This window comes from Oncorhynchus mykiss, chromosome 16 (assembly GCF_013265735.2).
Source record: "Oncorhynchus mykiss isolate Arlee chromosome 16, USDA_OmykA_1.1, whole genome shotgun sequence".
In the NCBI taxonomy this organism is placed as follows: Eukaryota; Metazoa; Chordata; class Actinopteri; order Salmoniformes; family Salmonidae; genus Oncorhynchus; species Oncorhynchus mykiss.
Genome location: NC_048580.1, coordinates 56,801,331 through 56,821,627, shown reverse-complemented (window position 1 = coordinate 56,821,627; position 20,297 = coordinate 56,801,331). Strand labels below are relative to the sequence as shown.

Genomic DNA, 20,297 nt, shown 5'->3' with positions numbered 1-20,297 from the left:
TGTAGATTGCTGAGGATCTTTTTTTTTTAATGCATTTCACAATATGGCTGTAACGTAACAAAATGTGGAAAAAGTCAAGGGGTCTGAATACTTTCCGAAGGCACTGTATGTAGCAGCAGATGATAGCCATGTAGTCGTGGGCTATACTCGGCCTTGTCTCAGGGTAGTAGGTTGGTGGTTGAAGATATCCCTCTCGTGGTGTGGGGGCTGTGCTTTGGCAAAGTGGGTGGGGTTATATCCTGCCTGTTTGGCCCTGTCCGGTGGTATCGCCGGTCAGGGCCACAGTGTCTCCCGACCCCCCATGTCTCAGCCTCCAGTATTTATGCTGCAATAGTTTATGTCAGGGGGCTAGGGTCAGTCTGTTTTATCTGGAGTATTTCTCCTGTCTTATCCTGTGTCCTGAGTGAATTTAAGTATGCTCCCTCTAATTCTCTCTTTCTCCTCCTTCTTTCTCTCTCAGGACCTGAGCCCTAGGACCATGCCTCAGGACTACCTGGCTTGATGACTCCTATGTGATGACCACTCTGATTATTATTTGACCCTGCTGGTCATCTATGAATGTTTGAACATCTTGGCCATGTTCTGTTGTAATCTCCACCGGGCACAGAAGAGGACTGGCCACCCCTCAGAGTCTGGTTCCTCTCTAGGTTTCTTCCTAGGTTTTGGCCTTTCTAGGGAGTTTTTCCTAGCCACTGTGCTTCTACACCTGCATTTCTTGCTGTTTGGGGTTTTAGGCTAGGTTTTTGTACAGCACTTTGTGACATCGGCTGATGTAAAAAGTGCTTTATAAATATACATTTGATTGATTGTTTAGTTTACCGTAGTTATTGGGGTCCATGTATGTGTAATTTCATGTCATTTTTAAATGAGGCGCAAAGACCCCAAAGCATCAACCACAGGAGCAAGAGTTGGAATTAAACTACAGCACAGAGCTGAGTGGATAAACTCATAACTGAGAAAGTGCTTTCACTGTGGGCCTGAGTTTAGGTTAATAATGCCCCAAGGCTTGACCAAAGATAATATGGCAGGACCTTTTGATTATGCATAGGCTACACAATAATTCTAATATTCAATCAATTTGCATTGCAAGCAAAACTCAAACATATGCATACTTAAATTATTAGGCAAAATGTCTATCAGACAAAGCTGATAATTGATTGTGGTTCAAATTAAATGCAAGTATGATCATTCCTTTACTGTTTTTATTGGCCTCGGTTCAACAAATTAAAACAGAGTAAAAAAAAAAAAGGTTTATTCTAAAACATAATTATCATGAGATGATCCAACATGAAGGCTTTTTCTAATCAGTGAATAGATGACAGCAGTATGGCTCAATAGGTTTGGACTTATAAAAAAAAAAAAAGACCAAAAAATATCCATAAACACAATGTACATATCTATTATGTTTGACTTGACATGAGTTTTAATCTGGAAATTCTGAAAAGCACATAATTTGTACAATTTTAAAACTAAATTGAATGAAACAAGGTACGTTCAGTCATGACATTCAAAAAGTTAAGGGTGTTTTATGATGTAGTGAAAACGACTACGTAGTACATTATGAACTGAACCAACTTCAAACTTAGTCCATGCATTTCTGTTAACAGTAGTCTCCAGTCAAACAGGCCCTTTGCTGTCCTGGGGCGTGTCTTCCTGGGGCGTGTCTACCTGGGGCGTTTCTGTTAATTCAACCGTTTTACCCTTTCCCTCCATTTGTTCTTCTTTCTTTCCACTTCCATCCTTTAAAATGTCTCGGTCATGGTCTTTTGAGAGTGAACGGTTGTGCAGACTAACACCTCTGTTTGCCTCTCCTTCTCTGCTTGTGGCTCTGCCAATGTCTCTGTCCTTTTCTGTGGGTGTCTTTTGCTTTTCATTTACCTCCTCTCTGGGCCTGTCTACTTCGCTCCCTCTAACCCTTTCTCTCTCCCTACTCACAAGCCTACCTGTCCCCCTGTCCCCCTGTCTTCCATGACTGCCACCCCGCTCTCTCCCATTGTCCTCAGGCAACTGCCTCCCCTGGGACAAGCAGGGCGCTGTGCCCTGGAAGTTAACCCTATCTCGGGGGTTAACACCACGGCCACGTTCTTCAGAGTTGTTTTCTCTGTCTCCATAGTTTCTAATTTCACAGTCTTCTATGGGTAGGCTTGTTCTCCTCGTATCAGGCGAGTGACTGTTCCGCCACTGGTCTTCTCTAAAAGCATCCGGGCTGTTGTTCGGCAAACTCATGAGGCCCTCCGGGGGAGTGGGGAGTAAACCTCCTTTAGGCCTTAACGGTCTTACCACTAGCCGTGGACCGTCAAACCGTGGCTGCCCCCCATTGTCTGGGAAATACCCTCGAGATGAGCCTCTGGGCTGGTTGAACCTCGAGGGACGAGGACCCCTGGGGCCATGGAAACCAGGACTTTGTACACCCCTTGATCCTCCAAAATGATTTGTTGTTGTGAAGTGATCTCCTCTTATATCTGGACTTCTCATGTCTGGATCTGGGGCTCGCATTTCTTGACCCATGTCTAGCCCTGGACCCCTCGTGTCAGGCCCTGGATCTCTCATGTTTGGCCCTCTCCTTTCACCCAACATGTCTGGCCCTGGGCCTCTCCTATCAAGACTAATATCTGACCCTCTCCTATTCCCCCTAATGTCTGGCCCTTGACCTCTCATGTCTGGCCCTGACCATCTCCCATCACCCCTTGAGTCTGGCCCTGGCCATCTCCCATCACCCCTTGTGTCTGGCCCTGTACTCTCATCCCACATGTCTGATCCTGCACCGCTCATGTCTGGCCCTGACCATCTCCTATCACCCCTCATATCTGGCCCTCTCATGTCTGACCCCAGCCCTCTCCTATCACCCCTCTTGTCTGGACCTCTCATATCTGGCCCTCTACTCTCATCCCACATGTCTGGTCCTGCACCGCTCATGTCTGGCCCTGGACCCCTCATGTTTGGTGAAGACCCTCTCCTATCATCCCACATGTCTGGCCCTCTCCTATCACCCCTCATATCTGGCCCTCTCATGTCTGACCCTCTCCTATCACCCCTTGTGTCTGGCCCTAGACCCTGCCCTCTGATGTTGGGCTCTTGCTCTCTCGTGTCTGGTCCTGGACCCCTCATGTCTGTCCCTGGCGCTCTCCTATCACCCCTTGTTTCAGGCCCTGGAACTTCCATTTCTGGCCCTGACCCTCTCCTAACCACCCTCTTGTCTGGCCCTGGATCTCTCATGTTTGGCCCTCTCCTACCACTACTTGTGTCTGGCCATAGACCTGGCCATCCCATGTCTGGCCCTGTATCTCTCATGTCTGGACCTGTCCCTCTCCTATCACCCCTTGTGTCTGGCCCTCTGATGTCTGGCTCTTGATCTCTCGTGTCTGGTCCTGGACCCCAAATGTCTGGCTCTGGCCCTCTCCTATCACCCCTTGTGCCTGGCCCTGGTCCTCTCATGTCTGGCTCTAGACTCCTCAAGTCTGGCCCTTGCCCTCTCCTATCACCCCTTGTGTCTGGCCCTAGACCTGGTTCTCTGATGTCTGGCTCCTGATCTCTTCTTGTGTCTGGTCCTGGACCCCTCATGTCTGGCCCTGGCCCTCTCCTATCACTCCTTGTGTCTGGCCCTGACCTTCTCATGTCTGGCCCTAGACCCCTCAAGTCTTTCCCTGGCCCTCTCCTATCACCCCTTGTTTCGGGCCATGTCCCTCTCATGTCTGGACCTGTCCCTCTCCTATCACCCCTTGTGTCTGGCCCTAGACCTGGCTCTCTGATGTCTGGCTCTTGATCTCTCATGTCTGGTCCGGGACCCCTCATCTCTGACCCTGGCCCTCTCCTATCACCCCTTGTGTCTGGCCCTAGACCCCTCATGTCTGGCCCTGGCCCTCTCCGATTACCCCTCATGTCTAGCCTTGACCCTCTCCGGTCACCTCTTGTGTCTGGCCCTAGGCCTGGTCCTTTGATATCTGGCTCTGGACCCCTCATGCCTGGCCCTGGTCCTCTCCTATCAACCCTCATGTCTGGCCCTCTCCTATCATCCCAAATGTCTGGCCCTGGACCCCGCATGTCTGGCCCTGGCCCTCTCCTATAACCCCTTGTGTCTGGCCCTCTCATGTCTGGCTCTGGAGTTCTCATGTCTGGCTCTGGAGTTCTCATGTCTGGCCCTGGACCCTGCATGTCTGGTCCTGGATCTCTCATGTCTGGCCCTGGACCCTGCATGTCTGGCCCTGGATCTCTCATGTCTGGCCCTAGACCCTGCATGTCTGGCCCTGGACCCTGAATGTCTGGCCCTGGACCCTGCATGTCTGGCCCTGGATCTCTCATGTCTGGTCCTGGATCTCTTCTATCACCCCTCATATCTGTCCTTGGGCCTCTGATGTCTGGCCCTCTCCTATCACCCCTTGTGTCTGGCCCTAGACCTGGCCCGCTGATGTCTGGCCCAGGACCCCTCAAGTCATGCCCTGGCCATCTCCTGTCACCCCTTGTGTCTCGCCCTAGACCTGGCCCTCTCATGTCTGGCCCTTGATCTGTCATGTCTGGCCTTCTCCTTTCACCCCTTGTGTCTGGCCCCGGATCTCTCATGTCTGGCCCTCTCCTATCACCCCTCATGTTTGACCCTTGCCCTCTCCTATCACCCCTCATATCTGGCCCTGGACCTCCCCTATCACCCCTCACGTCTGGCCCTGGACCCCTCATGTCTGGCCCTAGAACCCTCATGTCTGGCCCTGGACCTCCCCTATCACCCCTCATGTCTGGCCCTGGACCCCTCATGTCTAGCCCTGGACCTCTCCTCTCACCCCTTGTGTCTGGCCCTCTGATGTTTGGCCCTGGATCTCTCATGTCTGGCCCTAGAACCCTCATGTCTGGCCCTAGAACCCTCATGTCTGGCCCTGGACCTCTCATGTCTGGCCCTGGACCTCTCCTATCACCCCTTGTGTCTGGCCCTGGCTCTCTCATATCTGGCCCTGGACCCCTCATATCTGGCCCTATCCCATCACCCCTCATGTCTGGCCCTGGCCCTCTCCCATCACCCCTCATGTCTGGCCCTGGCCCTCTCCCATCAACCCTCATGTCTGGCCCTGGATCTCTCCCATCACCCCTCATGTCCGGCCCTGGACCTCTCCCATCACCCCTCATATCAGGTCCTGGCCCTCTCCCATCACCTCTCATGTCTGTCCCTGGCCCTCTCCTATCACCCCTTGTGTCTGGCACTAGACCTGGCCCTCTGATGTTTGGCTCTGAATCTCTCATGTCTGGCCCTCTCCTATCACCCCTCATGTCTGGCCCTGGTCCCATCATATCTGGACCTCTGATTTCTGGCCCTCTCCTATCATCCCTCATGTCTGGCCCTGGCCCTCTCCTATCACCCCTCATGTCTGGCCCTGGTCCTCTCCTATCACCTCTCATGTCTGGCCCTGGTCCTCTCCTATCACCCCTCATGTCAGGCCCTGGTCCCATCATATCTGGACCTCTGATGTCTGACCCTGGGTTTCTCCTTTCCTCCCCAATATCAGGATCTCTCCTCTCTAAACTGCTGGACCGCTCCCCCTTGTTGTTTGGAGAGGCCATGTGGGGAGGACCTTGTGAGGGTATCTGGGTTTCTATCAGAATTTCTGATGGGCTCTGTATACTGTGCTCCCTTGGTGTTACCAGCGAGGCATGAGCAGGTCTTACCACTACCTGTCGACCATCGAAACGGAACCGTGGTTGCCCCCCTGAGAAGTGTCCTGGATATGAGCCTCTGGGCTGGTTGAACCTCGAGGGACGAGGACCCCTGGGGCGGAAACCAGGACGATGTACTCCCCTTTGATCCTCAAAATGTCCTCTTTGAACAGGTGAGATCATCCTTGGACTGCTGAAATGAGTCGATGTTGGTCTCTGTCCTCCAAAGTTAGCTGTTGGTGTGAAGTGGTCCATTCTCATGTCTGGACTTCTCATATCTGGATCTGGGTCTGGCATTTCAGGAGCTGTCATGTCTGGTCCTGGACCTCTTCCATCATCCCATATGTCTGGCCCACCCCTCATGTCGGGCTCTGGCCCTCTCCTATCACCCCTCATGTCGGGCTCTGGCCCTCTCCTATCACCCCTCATGTCGGGCTCTGGCCCTCTTCTATCACCCCTCATGTCGGGCTCTGGCCCTCTCCTATCACCCCTCATGTCTGGCTCTGGCCCTCTCCTATCACCCCTCATGTCGGGCTCTAGCCCTCTCCTATCACCCCTCATGTCTGGCTCTGGCCCTCTCCTATCACCCCTCATATTGGGCTCTGGCCCTCTCCTATCACCCCTCATATCGGGCTCTGGCCCTCTCCTATCCCCCCTCATGTCTGGCCCTGGATCTCGCATGTCTGGCCCTAGACCTCGCATGATTGGCCCTGGACCCCCCATCTCTGGCCCTAAACCTTGCATGTCTGGCCCTGGACCCCTTCTATCATCCCACATGTCTGGCCCTCTCCTATCACCCCTCATGTCTGGCCCTGGACCCCTTCTAGCATCCCACATGTCTGGCCCTCTCCTATCACCCCTCATGTCTGGCCTTGGCCCTTTAATGTCTGGCCCTGGACCCCTTCTATCATCCCACATGTCTGGCACTGGCCCCCTCATGTCTGGCCCAGGTTCTATCATATCTGGACTTCTGATGTCTGGGCCTTGGTGTCTTCGTCCCTCCCTCATATCGGGATCTCTCCTCTCTAAACTGCTGGACCGCTCACCGTGGTTGCTTGGAGAGGCCATGTGGGGACGACCTTGTGAGGAAAACTGGTTCTCTCTCATAATGTCTGATGGGCTCTGTGCAATGTGTTGCTCCTTTATTTCTGGTTGAATAGGCTCACCTCCATTGTCATGATTCTGGTTGGTGCCTCTTTGTTTTCCGAGCAGCTCTAGAGGTCTTACTACTAGCGGATTATGTGGACCATCAAACCGGGACCGTGGTGGCATCCACCTTGAGGTACGAGGACCCCTGGGGCGGAAACCAGGACAAGGTGCTCCCCGTTGATCCTTAAAATTTCCTCTTGGAACAGATGAGGGGATCCTTGGACTATTAAAATGGGGCGATGGTGATCTCTTTCCTCCAAAGTAAGTTGTTGGTGAGAAGTGGTCCTCTCTCATATTTGGACTTCTCATATCTGGTTCTGGACCTCTGATATTTGGACTTGGATGCATCATTTGTGGCCCGCTCCTTTCACCCCTCATGTCTGGTTCTGGATCTGGACCTCTGATATTTGGACTTGGATGCCTCATTTGCGGCCCTCTCCTTTCACCCGTCATGTTTGGCCCGGGTCCCATCATATCAGGCCCTTGGTTTCTCCTTCCCTCCCTCATATCAGGATCTCTCCTCTCTAAACTGCTGGACCGCTCACCGTGGTTATTTGGAGAGGCCATGTGGGGAGGACCTTGTGAGGAAAACTGTTTTTCTCTCATAATGTCTGATGGGCTCTGTACACTGCATTGCTCTAGTAGTTCCAGTTGAGAGGGCCTATCCCTATTGTCTTGAAGCTGGATGTTGGGGCCTTGCTCGTTGTTGGGCCCTTTTGATGGTGACCCCAGCAAGCTTTGAGAAGGTTGTTGATCCGCAGGCTTCTGGGGAGTGGGATTCTCATGGGGCATTTGATGGCCTGTGTCCTCAATCTCTCCCTGTGGTGGACCTCCAGAATCACAACGATCACCCAGTGGTTCATCAATGTCCTGTCTTTCAAGAGGGGGCTGAGGTGAGTCATTAGCCTCCATGACCAGTGCTGGAGTTGGACTTATAGGACCCATGTCTTCAGGAGCCTCTGGGCCCTTTGAGTCATCCCACACTGGAGGAGAAGTCTCCCTTTGACCCTTTGAGAGTCCCCTAGAGCCAGAATCTTGTTTTTGTCTTGGTGAAGATGGGGATCTTCTATGGCTACCAGAGCTGCGTCGAGAAGTACGCTCTTTATGAGGAATATGGCGGCCTGGGCGCTCAGAGTGGTGACGACCTCTGTGATATGGTCGGCTCCTCTCACCCCGTCTGTGTCTTTCCCTTCGCCTATCAGAGTGTCCAGGGGACCGGCGGCCAGATCTACGAGGAGGGCTTTCTTGGCGGTCCCTGACTTTACGGTCCCGTCTTTTCGGTGAGTGAGTATCTGGTTGGCTGCTACGCTTACGCCTCCTATCAGGAGTGTCATTCCGCGATGCACCACGACACGAGCTAGACACTGAGGAGTCACGAGAACGCTCAGAACGCCTTGCTGAATCTGATCGAGTTGAGGTTTTCGCCTTTTCTTCTCCATTTGTGTCTTTCAGCTCATCAAAGATAGTGTCATCCTCTGGGTCGTAAGCTACATCAGAGTCCTGGATCTCACCAGCTTCAGGATCTGAATTGTCTGTTGCCTGAATACTTTCCTTTTTAATCTCTTTAACCCGCTTTGGTGATGCATTGGGCATTTCCACATTTCTTGACACTGAAAGAGGTACAGTCTTGGTCTCTCTCTTAATCTCCTGTTTTATTGGTACTTCTGTTTCCTCCGTTTTCAAAATACCTTTCAAAGCTCTTTGATTGACTGAAGGATTTGCCTCAGACAGCTCTCCTTCACTCTGCTGTGTTTGTAAGTGAGACAGCCCAGATTTAGTAGGGGGAGACATCAAGGCATCGGAAACAGAGAAATGGGCCATGAACATGCCCACTGCCTCTCTCTGCTGACGCAGTGCCTCCTCCTGCTCCTTCAGCTGCCGTTTCTGCTCTTCAATCTGCCTGTTGAGATCCTCAAGCATTCGCTGTTGTTCAGTCAGAGTAGCGGCTGACACAATCACAGCACCAGTAATGGGGCGGCTCAGAGGGGCTGGAGCTGGACTGGGATCTGGGAATGGGTCTTGTACTGGAGCTGGGACTGGGGTAGGAGCTGGAGCTGAAGTTGGGGCTGTGACTTTCCCTACACTGACCCCATCATTGTGCATATCCTCAAAGATAGTCTCATCCTCAGGGTCGTAAGCCACGTCGTCGTCATCTGCACACGTGGCCTGAGTGGCAGCATTCGCTTCAAACATTTTATCTATATTAATTGGGGCAACCCTTCCATAGCCCATTGCTGGATCATACTCCTCCTCTGGGTCATATGGTCGATCATATTCATTTTCCTCCTCCTCAATCTCTTTGACTTTGGATTTCTGCCCGTACTGCTGTACTATCGGATCTACCATTGGGGGAGGGGGCAAAGTGGTTGGAAGGGGCACTGCTGCAACTGCTGGGACTGCATGAGAGTCCTTCCCAAACAGTGACTTCAGGATGGTCTGCAGGGGAGTGGTGGATGTGCTAGTAATGGGGGGTGGGGCAGAAGCAGGGAGAGCAGCTCTGATGGAGGACAGAAGTGATGGAATAGTCAGTGAGCCAGAGGAGGAGGAGTCTGATGGGGATCCAGTGGAAGGAGGGGAACCAGGAGGGGTGGACATGATGGGCATCGCTGGGTCGTAGGGCAGGAATTCCTCCGTCCTAGGGTCAGACCCATACAGCGTAGGGGGTCTCGGGAGGCCAGTATCTCTGGAGTCTTTGGATATGTGGATCTTGGCTCTCTTCTCTTCAACCTCTTGTGGCAAGCTTCCCGCACGTTTGGGTTTCTGGCAAATAACCAGTCCCAAAAGAAGATTGGGGCGATTCTTCTCAAAGCCTGTTAAATAAACAGGGAGTAGGGAGATTAGTTTTGAATTATAAAAAAAAAAATGGCATCAAAAAATATATACCAGCATTCAAATGTCAGTGTGGCATCTGTGTAGCCTTCTACATACATGTTGGCATTTTCTTACCTGATCCTTCGAAGGGTTGGAGTTTGGAAGGAATGGACTCCTTGGCACTGAGTGGGATGAGGTAGATGTCTTTAATGCTGCGGCTGTTGTTGGCCACCACCCCGAAGCGCCGTCTGCTGCTGAAGTAGGAGAACAGAGACACATAGGCCACTTCCTCCTCCTCTGTCGCTGGGTGGAACCGGATCACACACAGCTCCTGTGGACCAATAATAATAATCTATTATCATTGAGACAGGGTCTGTGTATGTGTTTCTATCTAAATTGTATAGTTTCTTTCATAATGACATAGGGAGGGCTTGCCTTTGTAACAGAGGTCTTCACTCTCCCGATGTAATCCCACACAGTTTGAGGCATGATTCTTCCACCAAGCTGTATGGTATCAGGCAGATCCTAAACAAAATAAATGTTTTGTTAATATCCATATAGACCAAACTGCTAAGTTGTTTATGAAAGGTATTGACTTAAATGTTCACAAATAAACAAATCTAAAGACATCTGACAATGCTCTCCTATTTTTTTTCTTGCGGTCATGGTAGCAAAGTTATATGTTATATTCATTACCTCTTTGAGATATTCAGAAGGCCCGGAGACCAGATAGCCCTTGGTGACGAACTTGGCCACGCTGATCATGTTGAGGAAGCCCTTCCACACTACTTCCTGCTTGGCCAGGAACTGGGTTGTCTCCCCATCTTGAGGGGAGTGGGAGTTCACAGCCCTGCAAACACATCATCACAATTAGAGTCCATTACTGCCCATTCACTCAGCTATAAATCAAATATAACTCATGCACAGAGGAAGAAACAAGAGTTATATTCTGACTGAAATGAACATGCACTATGTGAGGGAAATTACAAGATTATGTTATAATACTGGCATTGCATCAAATGGTTGTTTTATGCAACAGAAGAGGGTTCTTATAACTATTGCGTCTGTGTGAACTGAAAGTGGGCCTCTGGGGGGCTTAATACTGACAGAAGATTTACGATGCTTTGGGTGATAAACCTAACAAGACCACATTCCATAGGATGGGTTAATGTTTCTGTTGGTACCAGGGAAATATGGCTCGGGGCCAGACCATGGTTTCTACACAATGAGAACAGTCTTTACATCAGATCTTTCATACAAATCTTAACCTTGTGACCCATTCCACACATCTGTTGTTTGTCATGTGGACTAAAAGGGGTGAATCTTTGCTATAAAAGTTATTTGTATCCTTTGTGTCGGGGCTCTCAATTAATCATCTGAGGGTGATTCATCGACCAGCCATCATTATCGCAGAGCACTCAACCGATTCACTTTATATGTGTGTGTTTTATTGACCTGCTCCCTTATTAATAAGTGAATAAAGATTTAGTTTAAGTATAACTCTGACTTGTGTGATAAGTTTGTCTCACCTCATTTGATAGTAAAGAAATTAACCACCACAACTAATTATCATAAAACACATTCTTATCAAGAATCACTTGTAGTGATGGTGGCAAGCTGAGAGGAGATACCTTGAAGAGGATGAAGAGGATCCTGAAGAACCATAGAACGATGAGGAGGATGGCTTCATCAGGATAGATTTGGGTAATGCTGGCATTGGTGGAAGGGATGGGGGTGGTGGCAAGGGCATGAATGTCTTGCTCAGAGTAACACTCTGTTTCGCTGGGACATAAGAGACTTGTGGAGGTGGGACTTTAGACATGGCGACAGTTGCCATGGCAGGAGTGCGTTTGCCAGCGGTGTGGGGGTCACCAGACATAACAGCAGAACGGTTGCCAGCAGTGCGAGGATCACGCCTTGTAATGGTTACCGTAGAAACAGCCGGAATCATGACTGGGGTATACATTCTGGATGATGTCTTGGCTTTGCGGGTTTCCAGAATGGGGGAGGCGGGAGAATCCATGACAGGGGAGGCAGGGGATTCCAAAATGGGGGAGGCAGGAGATTCCATTGGTGGAGAAGCGGGAGATTCCATTGTGGGTGAAGCGGGGGATTCCATGATGGTTAAGACAGAGTCATCCTCCATTAGGGGGGAGGCAGGGGAACCCATGGTGGGGGAGTCGGGGGGTGCAAGGAGGGGTGATTCATCTCCTGCTGGAGTTCTCCATCCTCTCTCCTCTGTTCTGGGATCTGTTCTGGCATACATCCAGGGTGGCCGAGACGGCCTGTCTTTCCATTCGTCTGGATTTGTGGAGGATGACGATGACCCAGACAGTTTAGACTTCTTGGGTAGAGGCTCCTCCTCACCCTCAACTGTTATCTGACCTGAAGGGCAGAAACAGATACCAACCCACACAAAACACTGGTTAGCAGCATCAGTACACTCAACACCATAGAAGTTCAGTAAATCATTCTTTTGACGTTGGGAGTGATTGTGGTTTATATCAACACTGTTGCCCTTCACTAAAATAGTTTGATACAGTGCAGAAGGCCAACATGATATTATGGTGTTCGTTAGATGTTGTTGTAGTGTGTACACTGTCATTTTACGTCATATTTTTTTAATTTACCTGTGCAGATCTTGCACTTGAGGTCAAACAGGTGAGCTCTGTGCTCGGCAGTTGTGTCTTTCAGCATGCAGCTGAGGATGTCTGGGACTGAGCTGTTCTGGCTCGACTGGTTAGGTCTGGCCTTAGGGGGAGCAGGGAGAGTGCTCTTCTGTTCCTGAGAAAAGAGGATCATGTCACACATGTATTAAAACATTAGACACAGATGCACACTCAGATACAGACACCCTGACATGCTCATCTAAAAGGTATGCTACATTTGAAGATGAACTGATCACATACTGAGGGCGATATAATTTCCTAGATATTTTATTGCATTAGTATGAGTAGACAATACATGTTATATAATACATGTTGTACATACCATGTGTCTACTTGGCCTAAAGGGAAGACTAGGTAGATCAACCTTCACTGGCTCAGGCGCTGGATTTGGCAGCACACATGTGGCTTTGGGACCAGACTCCCGGACCTGCAAGACACACAGACAACATCTCAATCAACTGGTAAAGTTTTGGATAATAAATATAGTTCTCAGTGAAGAATTATGGTGAATTTTGTATGTTATTATTTGTCATTTTTTGTATTTTAGTATTGTGCACGACATTAAAACTCAAATGGTCTTCTTTAGTTTATTATTATTATTATTATTATAGGTTTTTGGCTTAGATTAAGTTTCTGCATAGGCTATATTATACTGTACCTCAGGAGTGTCTTTTTTGTTCGGCTCTGAGACCTTTGTAGCCTGCATGTCCCGCTGGCTCATCCTGGCTAGTCTGAAGGGACTGACCTCACCACGGATGACGCTGTAGAACAAACCCTGGAGACCCACCCAAATAAGAGACAATCAATGAAGCGTACTACCACATGGTGAACTACAAGTCTAGTTTGTCAGACGGGGCACATTTGTTACATTGAATATTTGTTTTCATAACTTTTTGAATGAAATGCTGTATAGCAGAGAATTATATATGTGGATTTATTTTGTATGACAAGGCATATGTGATTTTTTTTGCTGTCTATAGACCAACCTTATTTTTGGGGTCTTTAAGGTTGAACATGATGGTTCGGTACTTGTTCATGTACTTGCTATCTGTATTGTTAAATATGTTAAACATCTCCGTCTCGATGCTGGTGACCAGCTTCGCCACTTCACTCTCAGACCTCTCCAAATCGTCACAGTCGCACACCCTTATAAAATCAAAATGCAATTAGTCATCTTTTAATAACATTTTTGCCCTACATTCAAAAGAGAGCTCAAGCAATGCGTGTGTCCGAAATGGCACGCTACCCCTATATAGTGGACTACCTTTGATGAGAACTATGGGCTCTGGTCAAACCTAGTGCACTATATAGGGAATAGGGTGTCTTCTCAGACTAAGCCATAATTTCTTTGTCAATCAATGTGATCCAGTGTGTGTGTGTGTGTGTGTGTGTGTAAGAGAGAGAGTATGAGTGTACTTTTCTAACCACCATGTATATTTTGTCATCTCTTTCTTTATATTCACCTCTTGAACATGATGTTGGTGAGAGAGCGTTGGATGCTCTGCCTGACTTGGTTGTTGGCTGGCTGAGGGGGTCTGGAGGAAGGGGCGATAGGGGCTGGGGACACGGGCAGGATCCTAGTTTCATTCATTGGGGTGGGGGGTGGAGGTGAGGGTAGAGTGGGAGTCATGAGGGGTTGAGGCTGCTTCTTGGGGATGGTGAAGGACGTCTTGCCGATCCTCAGGGCCCCTGTTTCGTGGTGTCTGGAGGCTGAGGTGCTTGGGGCCTCAGGGGTCGGAGAGTGGCTGGATTTGGGGGGATTGGGTGGTTTGACAGGGAATGTATCGACAGAGGGTTTCCTGGAGACACTGCAGCTGTTTGCTGGTCTCTTGGTTTTACCTGGAGCACTTCCCAGAGGGGAGGATTCAGTGATGATGTCTGAGGGAGAGTTATCTGGAGAATGTGTCTGAGGAGAAATGGGCTCAATCTCAACCTCTACCTGCTCACTGGCCTTTCCAGCTGTTAAAAAAATAGAATAACAGGGGAACTGAATCAGTGCTGATAAATCAATATGGCATCTGGCAGCTATGAATATAATCAACAAAACGTATAGGAAGTCAGTGTAATAAGCCATGAGGTCAATATGTTAACATATGTGTGTGTTATTGCCAGTTAATTAAGTATGAACAGTGCACGCATGTGATTAACCACGAACAATGAATCAGCTTCTTTCTTAGGCTGAGATGTACAGTGTGATGAGATTAGCTTTGTTCGACCTAATAATTACCAAAAACAATTACCTTTGACTCTGTAGCCAAATGATGTACAGCTTCAAATAATGTTATAAAAGGCCCTGTTGAGCTCATGGAATGTTATTCCTTGACCACTACAAAACTGTATCTGCATTGGAAAATGTGATGGGATGTATTTGCACTATTGTTTATGTTTTGTTGGGGGCCCACTCATTGATGGTATGTACAGTGTGGCTTTAATTGTTCCTCAATTCATTACTATAAAAGTGTCCCCATTTGTGATGTTGTGCCATTGCTTTTACAGCTACTAAAATCCCAGGTAGGAAAATTGTGAATTTTCTTCTTCCTTGTCAGCTAAATTGAAGTTTTTTGATTGAGAACAGTAAGGCAACGGCAGAGGGCAGGATATATTCCCACGAAAAAAAGAAAATATTTATGCAAAAAAAAAAAAGTAAGAACGGACTGTTCATAGCCCACTGAAATACGATTTGAAACAACTACAATGCAAATACATTTACATCAAATAACTAGGGGGTTGCTGGCATCACACCCTCTCCACAGGCAATGCTCTGCAGCTGACCCTGTGACGGGTTCAGCCTCTCGTCTGTGTGTGTGTCTCAGGCAGTTGGGTGCTGGTATTGTAACAGCAAAATATAATAATCTTTGTTGTTTAATGGACAATAAAGATATATCAATAATACACTTGTATTCATGTATCCATTTTTGACCCTAGGTGTTAAAGCAGTTGAGTGATAGATCAACCGTCATGTAAACTGACTGGTAGTGGGACTAAAATTTCCTGTGCTAAAACATTAAACATATAAATGAAAATCTAACTTGTACTGCAATGTAATAGAAGTACATCAAAATAACTGTCAAAACTACCTGACTAAAAGAGGCCGACAAGATGGAACCAATGTCATTCCACGCTAGAAAGGTGGTAAAGAAGACCTATATTGGGGGAGCCAGGGCCCCTCTGTTCTTCTGTGCAATGACAGCAGGGTAGTACTGTGATTTATGACTCAAATTATCTAAAAATACACATTTAAAAAAAGAGTAGGAAACCCATAGATATCCTATTAAATTAATTAACCCTCAAAGTTCCAAAATGGGTTAAAAACTGCAGCCATATTGGTCAGGGAGAATTCTAAACCAGTCTAAATAAAACGAATGGCAGTAGAGGCATAATCCTGATTTTACTTATACAGGGAAATTAAAGTAAGGCATGTGATATCAGAAATTGTGTAATAAAATGTAACCTAAAATACTATAATATAATTAATTATAAGTTAGTTTATACAGGTTTTATACACATTTTTTTCCCCATATAAATAGCCTCTAAAATATATGTAAACAGATCATAAATGTCTCAATTTTTGTGTTCTTGGAAAGCTGAGTGATATATGATACAATCAGTACTTGTTGCATTTATAACTTGTCCGAGTTGCATTGTTTGAATGGAATGTTGGCATATTGGCAGCTAATTTGAATGGAATCATAATGGAATCATTCCTTTAAAACTAGCCGGCTAGCTTGCTAACAAACATATATTCTTCAAATTCATTATTTTACACAATATCTAAATCACAGCACTGGCAAAGCATGGATGACCAACTCCCTGATCAAAATGGCTGACCTTTATACCATCATAAGAAGGTTAATGTTCATTTTAGCAGTTAAACACCCAACCACACGGTAACATAACCAGGGCTGGGTTTCACAAAAGCATCGTTGCACTGTCATCTTTTGTCCATTTATACTGAACAAACCAACGCAACATGCAACAATTTCAAAGATTTTACTGAGTTACAGTTCATAGAAGGAAATCAGTCAATTGAAATAAATAAATTAGGACCCAATCTATGGATTTCACATGACTGGGCAGGGGCGCAGCCATGGGTGGGCCTGGGATGGCACGAACCCGCAGGTGAAGAAGCCGGATGTGGAGGTCCTGGGCTGGCGTGGTTACACGTGGTCTGCGGTTGTGAGGCCAGTTAGATGCACTGCCAAATTCTCTAAAACAATTTGAGGCAACTTATTCTAGAGAAATTATCATTAAATTATCTGGCAACAGCTCTGGTGGACATTCCTGCAGTCATCATGCTAATTGCACGCTCCCTCAAAACAAGACAGCTGTGGCATTATTTTGTGTGACAACTGCAACTTTTAGAGTGGCCTTTAATTGTCCCCAGCACAAGGTGCACCTGTGTAATGATCATGCTGTTTAATCAGCTTCTTGATACGTCAGGCGGATGGATTATTTTGGCAAAGGAGAAATTATCACTAACAGGGATGTAAACATATTTCTGCACAAAATTGAGAAATAAGCTTTTTGTGCGTATGGAACATTTCTGGGATTTTTTATTTCCACTCATGAAAAATGGGACCAACGATTTACAAATTGCGTTTATACTTTTGTTCAGTATAGTTTAAATGGAATTAAGATCATCTTAGTGCTACAATGCTTTTGGGAAAACCAGTCCAGGGCCTTTAAAATGCCCCTCCCCATACCTATAAGTTAATGTTTCACTCAAAGTAAATTCCTCCAAATGATGCCCTTGCTAATATGAAATGACTACTGGCTTATGAAAAAGCTTGTTCATCATTAAAGAGCCAATGAACACGTCGATTGGCACGTGTGTTTTTTGGTTACTCATTAGGGGGGAAAAAACGAGATTTCAGTCTTGGAAGTGTGTTTCCTGACAGATTCCGCTTTTGGTAAATTATGTTTGTCCCCCCCCCCCGAGACACTGCAGATGCAGAAGCTTATTTCACTTCCTCAAAATGAATCTGAGATAGTTAGATGTAAAATTGCGCTACGGTGCTTGGTGCAGTATTTCTCAAGTTCAAATATGCGTGATGACTTGCCTTATGTTAACAAAGTCTGAGCTGTTGGGCAGGTCTGTCTCACTGTCTGTGCTATCGGATAGAGAGCAATCACAGCAGCAGTTCACCCCATGTTAGTAGGCAAATGGACATCAAAACCCAACCTTCATTTACCCCTTGAGAAGCACGGCTGTTCCAAACTCTGTTTTAGACGAGACTGACTTTATGACCAAAATGATCCAATTTACACGTTGTAGTCAATTTGGACACTAGAATAAATGTTTGACTCGAATTGATGCCACATAGGCCGTTTTCAAAGGGACTTGTTGCTTTTTAAAGACAGTCGCGCTTTAAAGTGCTTAACATCTATGAACCAGTGACACCAGGCTCCACTGCTCTGAACTAAACAAAAAATGTCTCCACTCCATAATAAAATATGCTAACGCATAATAACAAAAAGTGTGTAATGTCTCAGTGTGTTGATATGCAAAGGTGTCAGATGTGTTGTCCACATTTACATCTAATGCTCTGTAATGTTGTGAAGCTGAAGTAGGCTGAACTCAAGTTTACACTTGAGTAAATTAAATAAAGGATAAAGCCAAAATAAAGGAAACACGATACAGAGTACACTACATGACCAAAGGTATGTGGACACCTGCTCGTCGAACATCTCATTCCAAAATTATGGCCATTAATATGGAGTTTGTCCCCCCTTTGCTGCTATAACAGCCTCTACTCTTCGAGGAAGGCTTTCCACTAGATGTTAGAATATTGCTGCAGGGACTTGGTTCCATTCAGCTACAAGAGCATTAGTGAGGTCGGGCACTGATGTTGGGCGATTAGACCTGGCTCGCAGTCAGCATTCCAATTCATCCCAAAGGTGCTTGATGGGGTTGAGGTCAGGGCTCTGTGCAGGCCAGTCATGTTCTTCCACACCGATCTTGACAAACCACTTCTGCATGAACCGCACGGGGGCAATGTCATGCTGAAACAGGAAAGGGCCTTACCCAAACGGTTGCCACAAGGTTGGAAGCACAGAATCTAGAATGTCATTGTATGATTTATCATTAAGATTTACCTTCACTGGAACTAAGGGGCCTAGCCCAAACCATGACAAACTGCCCCAGACCATTATTCCTCCTCCACCAAACTTTACAGTTGGCACTATGCATTCGGGCAGGTAGCGTTCTCCTGGCATCCGCCAAACCCAGATTTGTCCGTCAGACTGCCATATGGTGAAGATTGATCCATCACGCCAGAGAACGTGTTTCCACTGCGGCGAGCTTTACACCACTCCAGCCGACGCTTGGCATTGCGCATGGTGTTCTTAGGCGTGTTGCTCAGCCATGAAAACCCATATCAAGAAGCTCCCAACAAACAGTTGTGGGGGTGATGTTGCTTCCAGAGACAGTTTGGAACTCAGCAGTGAGTGTTGCAACGGAGGACAGACAAGCTTTTACTTGCTATGCGCTTCAGCACTCCTATTCTATAAGCGTGTGTGGCCTACCTACTAGGGTGTCTACTCATGGTGCTCAGAATGACAGTAATCACATTTAGATTATGTTCATTCTATTAACAGAACATGCAAGTTGAGGATACAACGATGTGTGGTTCTTTTTACCAAATTCTGATGCACACTTTGAAGATGTTAGAATAACTGTCCAAAATGTACTTTTCCTCAGCCAGCAAGACAGGTAACGAACAGCAAAATCACTAGCCTATGGCAATCTACTATCCCCCATAGTAGAAACGTTTACCTATTCTATCGGTCAGCTTGTTGAGAAAGAAATAGCCTATTCCAAACAGACGCTGGGACAGTTGTGGGACGACAGATCCCAAATTCATACAACCAGTATGCCTAGGCTATGTAAAATAAACAAAACGTTAAAAAGCAATGAGTCTGATGTAACAGATCAGAATGTTTAGAGCGCAGCAATGCAGCAGGCTGTGTGTGAATGTATTTTCCATAGTGCAATTAGCGAGAAAACACTGTCAAAAGTGCACCGCACATGTGAGTGGTTTCATGTGACAGAGATTAAAATATCCATTTGAAATTTCAAAAGTGGGGAGATCTAATATGCAACAATTACCATGGGTTAATATGACTAGGATTGGGCCTTTGGCTAGTGGACAACGAAAGAAAGTTTATATAAAATAATTGCCTCCACAGATATGGTCTGATTTTGGCAAGGCCTACTTTGAAGCAATGTAAGGCACGCATCATAATATGTAGTAAAACATTCAGATTTCAAACAATGAAGTATCTCTTTTGAAAATGCATACTGCCTCCAGCTCATTGCGAAGTGGTGTGTGATGCGCTGATGAAGCATGCCTTCCATTGCCTATGAATTTGCTGTTTGAGATGCAACTCACGCTGTCCGACAGATTTTATACTCAAAGACTCTGTATCTGTGATAAATAAGAGCCTAAATCACTAATAAAATGTACATGCAACAATTTAATTCCACTAAACTATGGAAATTAACCTATTGACCAATAACCATGACCAGTCAAATGTATCGACTGGTATTTCTATGAATTTATTATTTCGCAATGGGATTCTCTTCTCCTGGACAATTGGCCGGTGCAAATTTTATTTATAACCTTTAAAAAATATATATATATTGACCAAAAGCCGGCTAATGGAAACCATGGGTCATGTATAAAAAATGCCCAGTTGCCCATTATTTTGGATACCATGGCTAGAAGAGATCTCAGTGACTTTGAAAGAGGGATCTCAAAAGAGCATAGGGGGATTAAAGGGTGTGTGTGTGTTTGTCACCAGATCTCAACCCAGAATGGTTTCGCATCCCTCCAAGAGTTCCAGACATTCTCCTTTAGTTTTTGCCTTAAGTGACCTCCTCTCTTATGTAACCAGTGCTTGACTTGGGCAGGAGCTCACATGAGACAAGTACCGGCACCTCAAACGTTCTACTGATTGTGCTCCTGTTCCGCTTGTTGATTAGCTCAAAAGTACTGTGGAGCTCCTGCTCCTAAATATAAACAGTACCGG

At 46.8% G+C, this 20,297-nt stretch overlaps 1 protein-coding gene across 3 annotated transcripts in view; it reads right to left on the bottom strand.

The window, feature by feature from the left end:
• Window positions 1–1,182: 1,182 nt before the first annotated feature.
• si:ch73-181d5.4 (death-inducer obliterator 1) overlaps window positions 1,183–20,297 on the bottom strand; it is a 29,663-nt gene continuing 10,548 nt past the window's right edge. Inside the window, exons 6-16 of one of the 3 annotated variants that reach the window (XM_036947369.1) lie at window positions 13,730–14,225; window positions 13,253–13,412; window positions 12,925–13,041; window positions 12,589–12,693; window positions 12,228–12,381; window positions 11,229–11,982; window positions 10,294–10,447; window positions 10,033–10,122; window positions 9,733–9,928; window positions 2,859–9,596; window positions 1,183–2,735 (exon numbers count right to left, since the gene is read on the bottom strand). In XM_036947369.1, coding sequence (XP_036803264.1) covers window positions 1,618–2,735; window positions 2,859–9,596; window positions 9,733–9,928; window positions 10,033–10,122; window positions 10,294–10,447; window positions 11,229–11,982; window positions 12,228–12,381; window positions 12,589–12,693; window positions 12,925–13,041; window positions 13,253–13,412; window positions 13,730–14,225 — 10,082 coding nt within the window. In that variant the 3' untranslated portion in view covers window positions 1,183–1,617. Of the gene's footprint in view, window positions 9,597–9,732; window positions 9,929–10,032; window positions 10,123–10,293; window positions 10,448–11,228; window positions 11,983–12,227; window positions 12,382–12,588; window positions 12,694–12,924; window positions 13,042–13,252; window positions 13,413–13,729; window positions 14,226–20,297 lie in introns of all 3 variants that reach the window. The other 2 variants (XM_036947370.1, XM_036947368.1) reach the window with 2 other exon arrangements.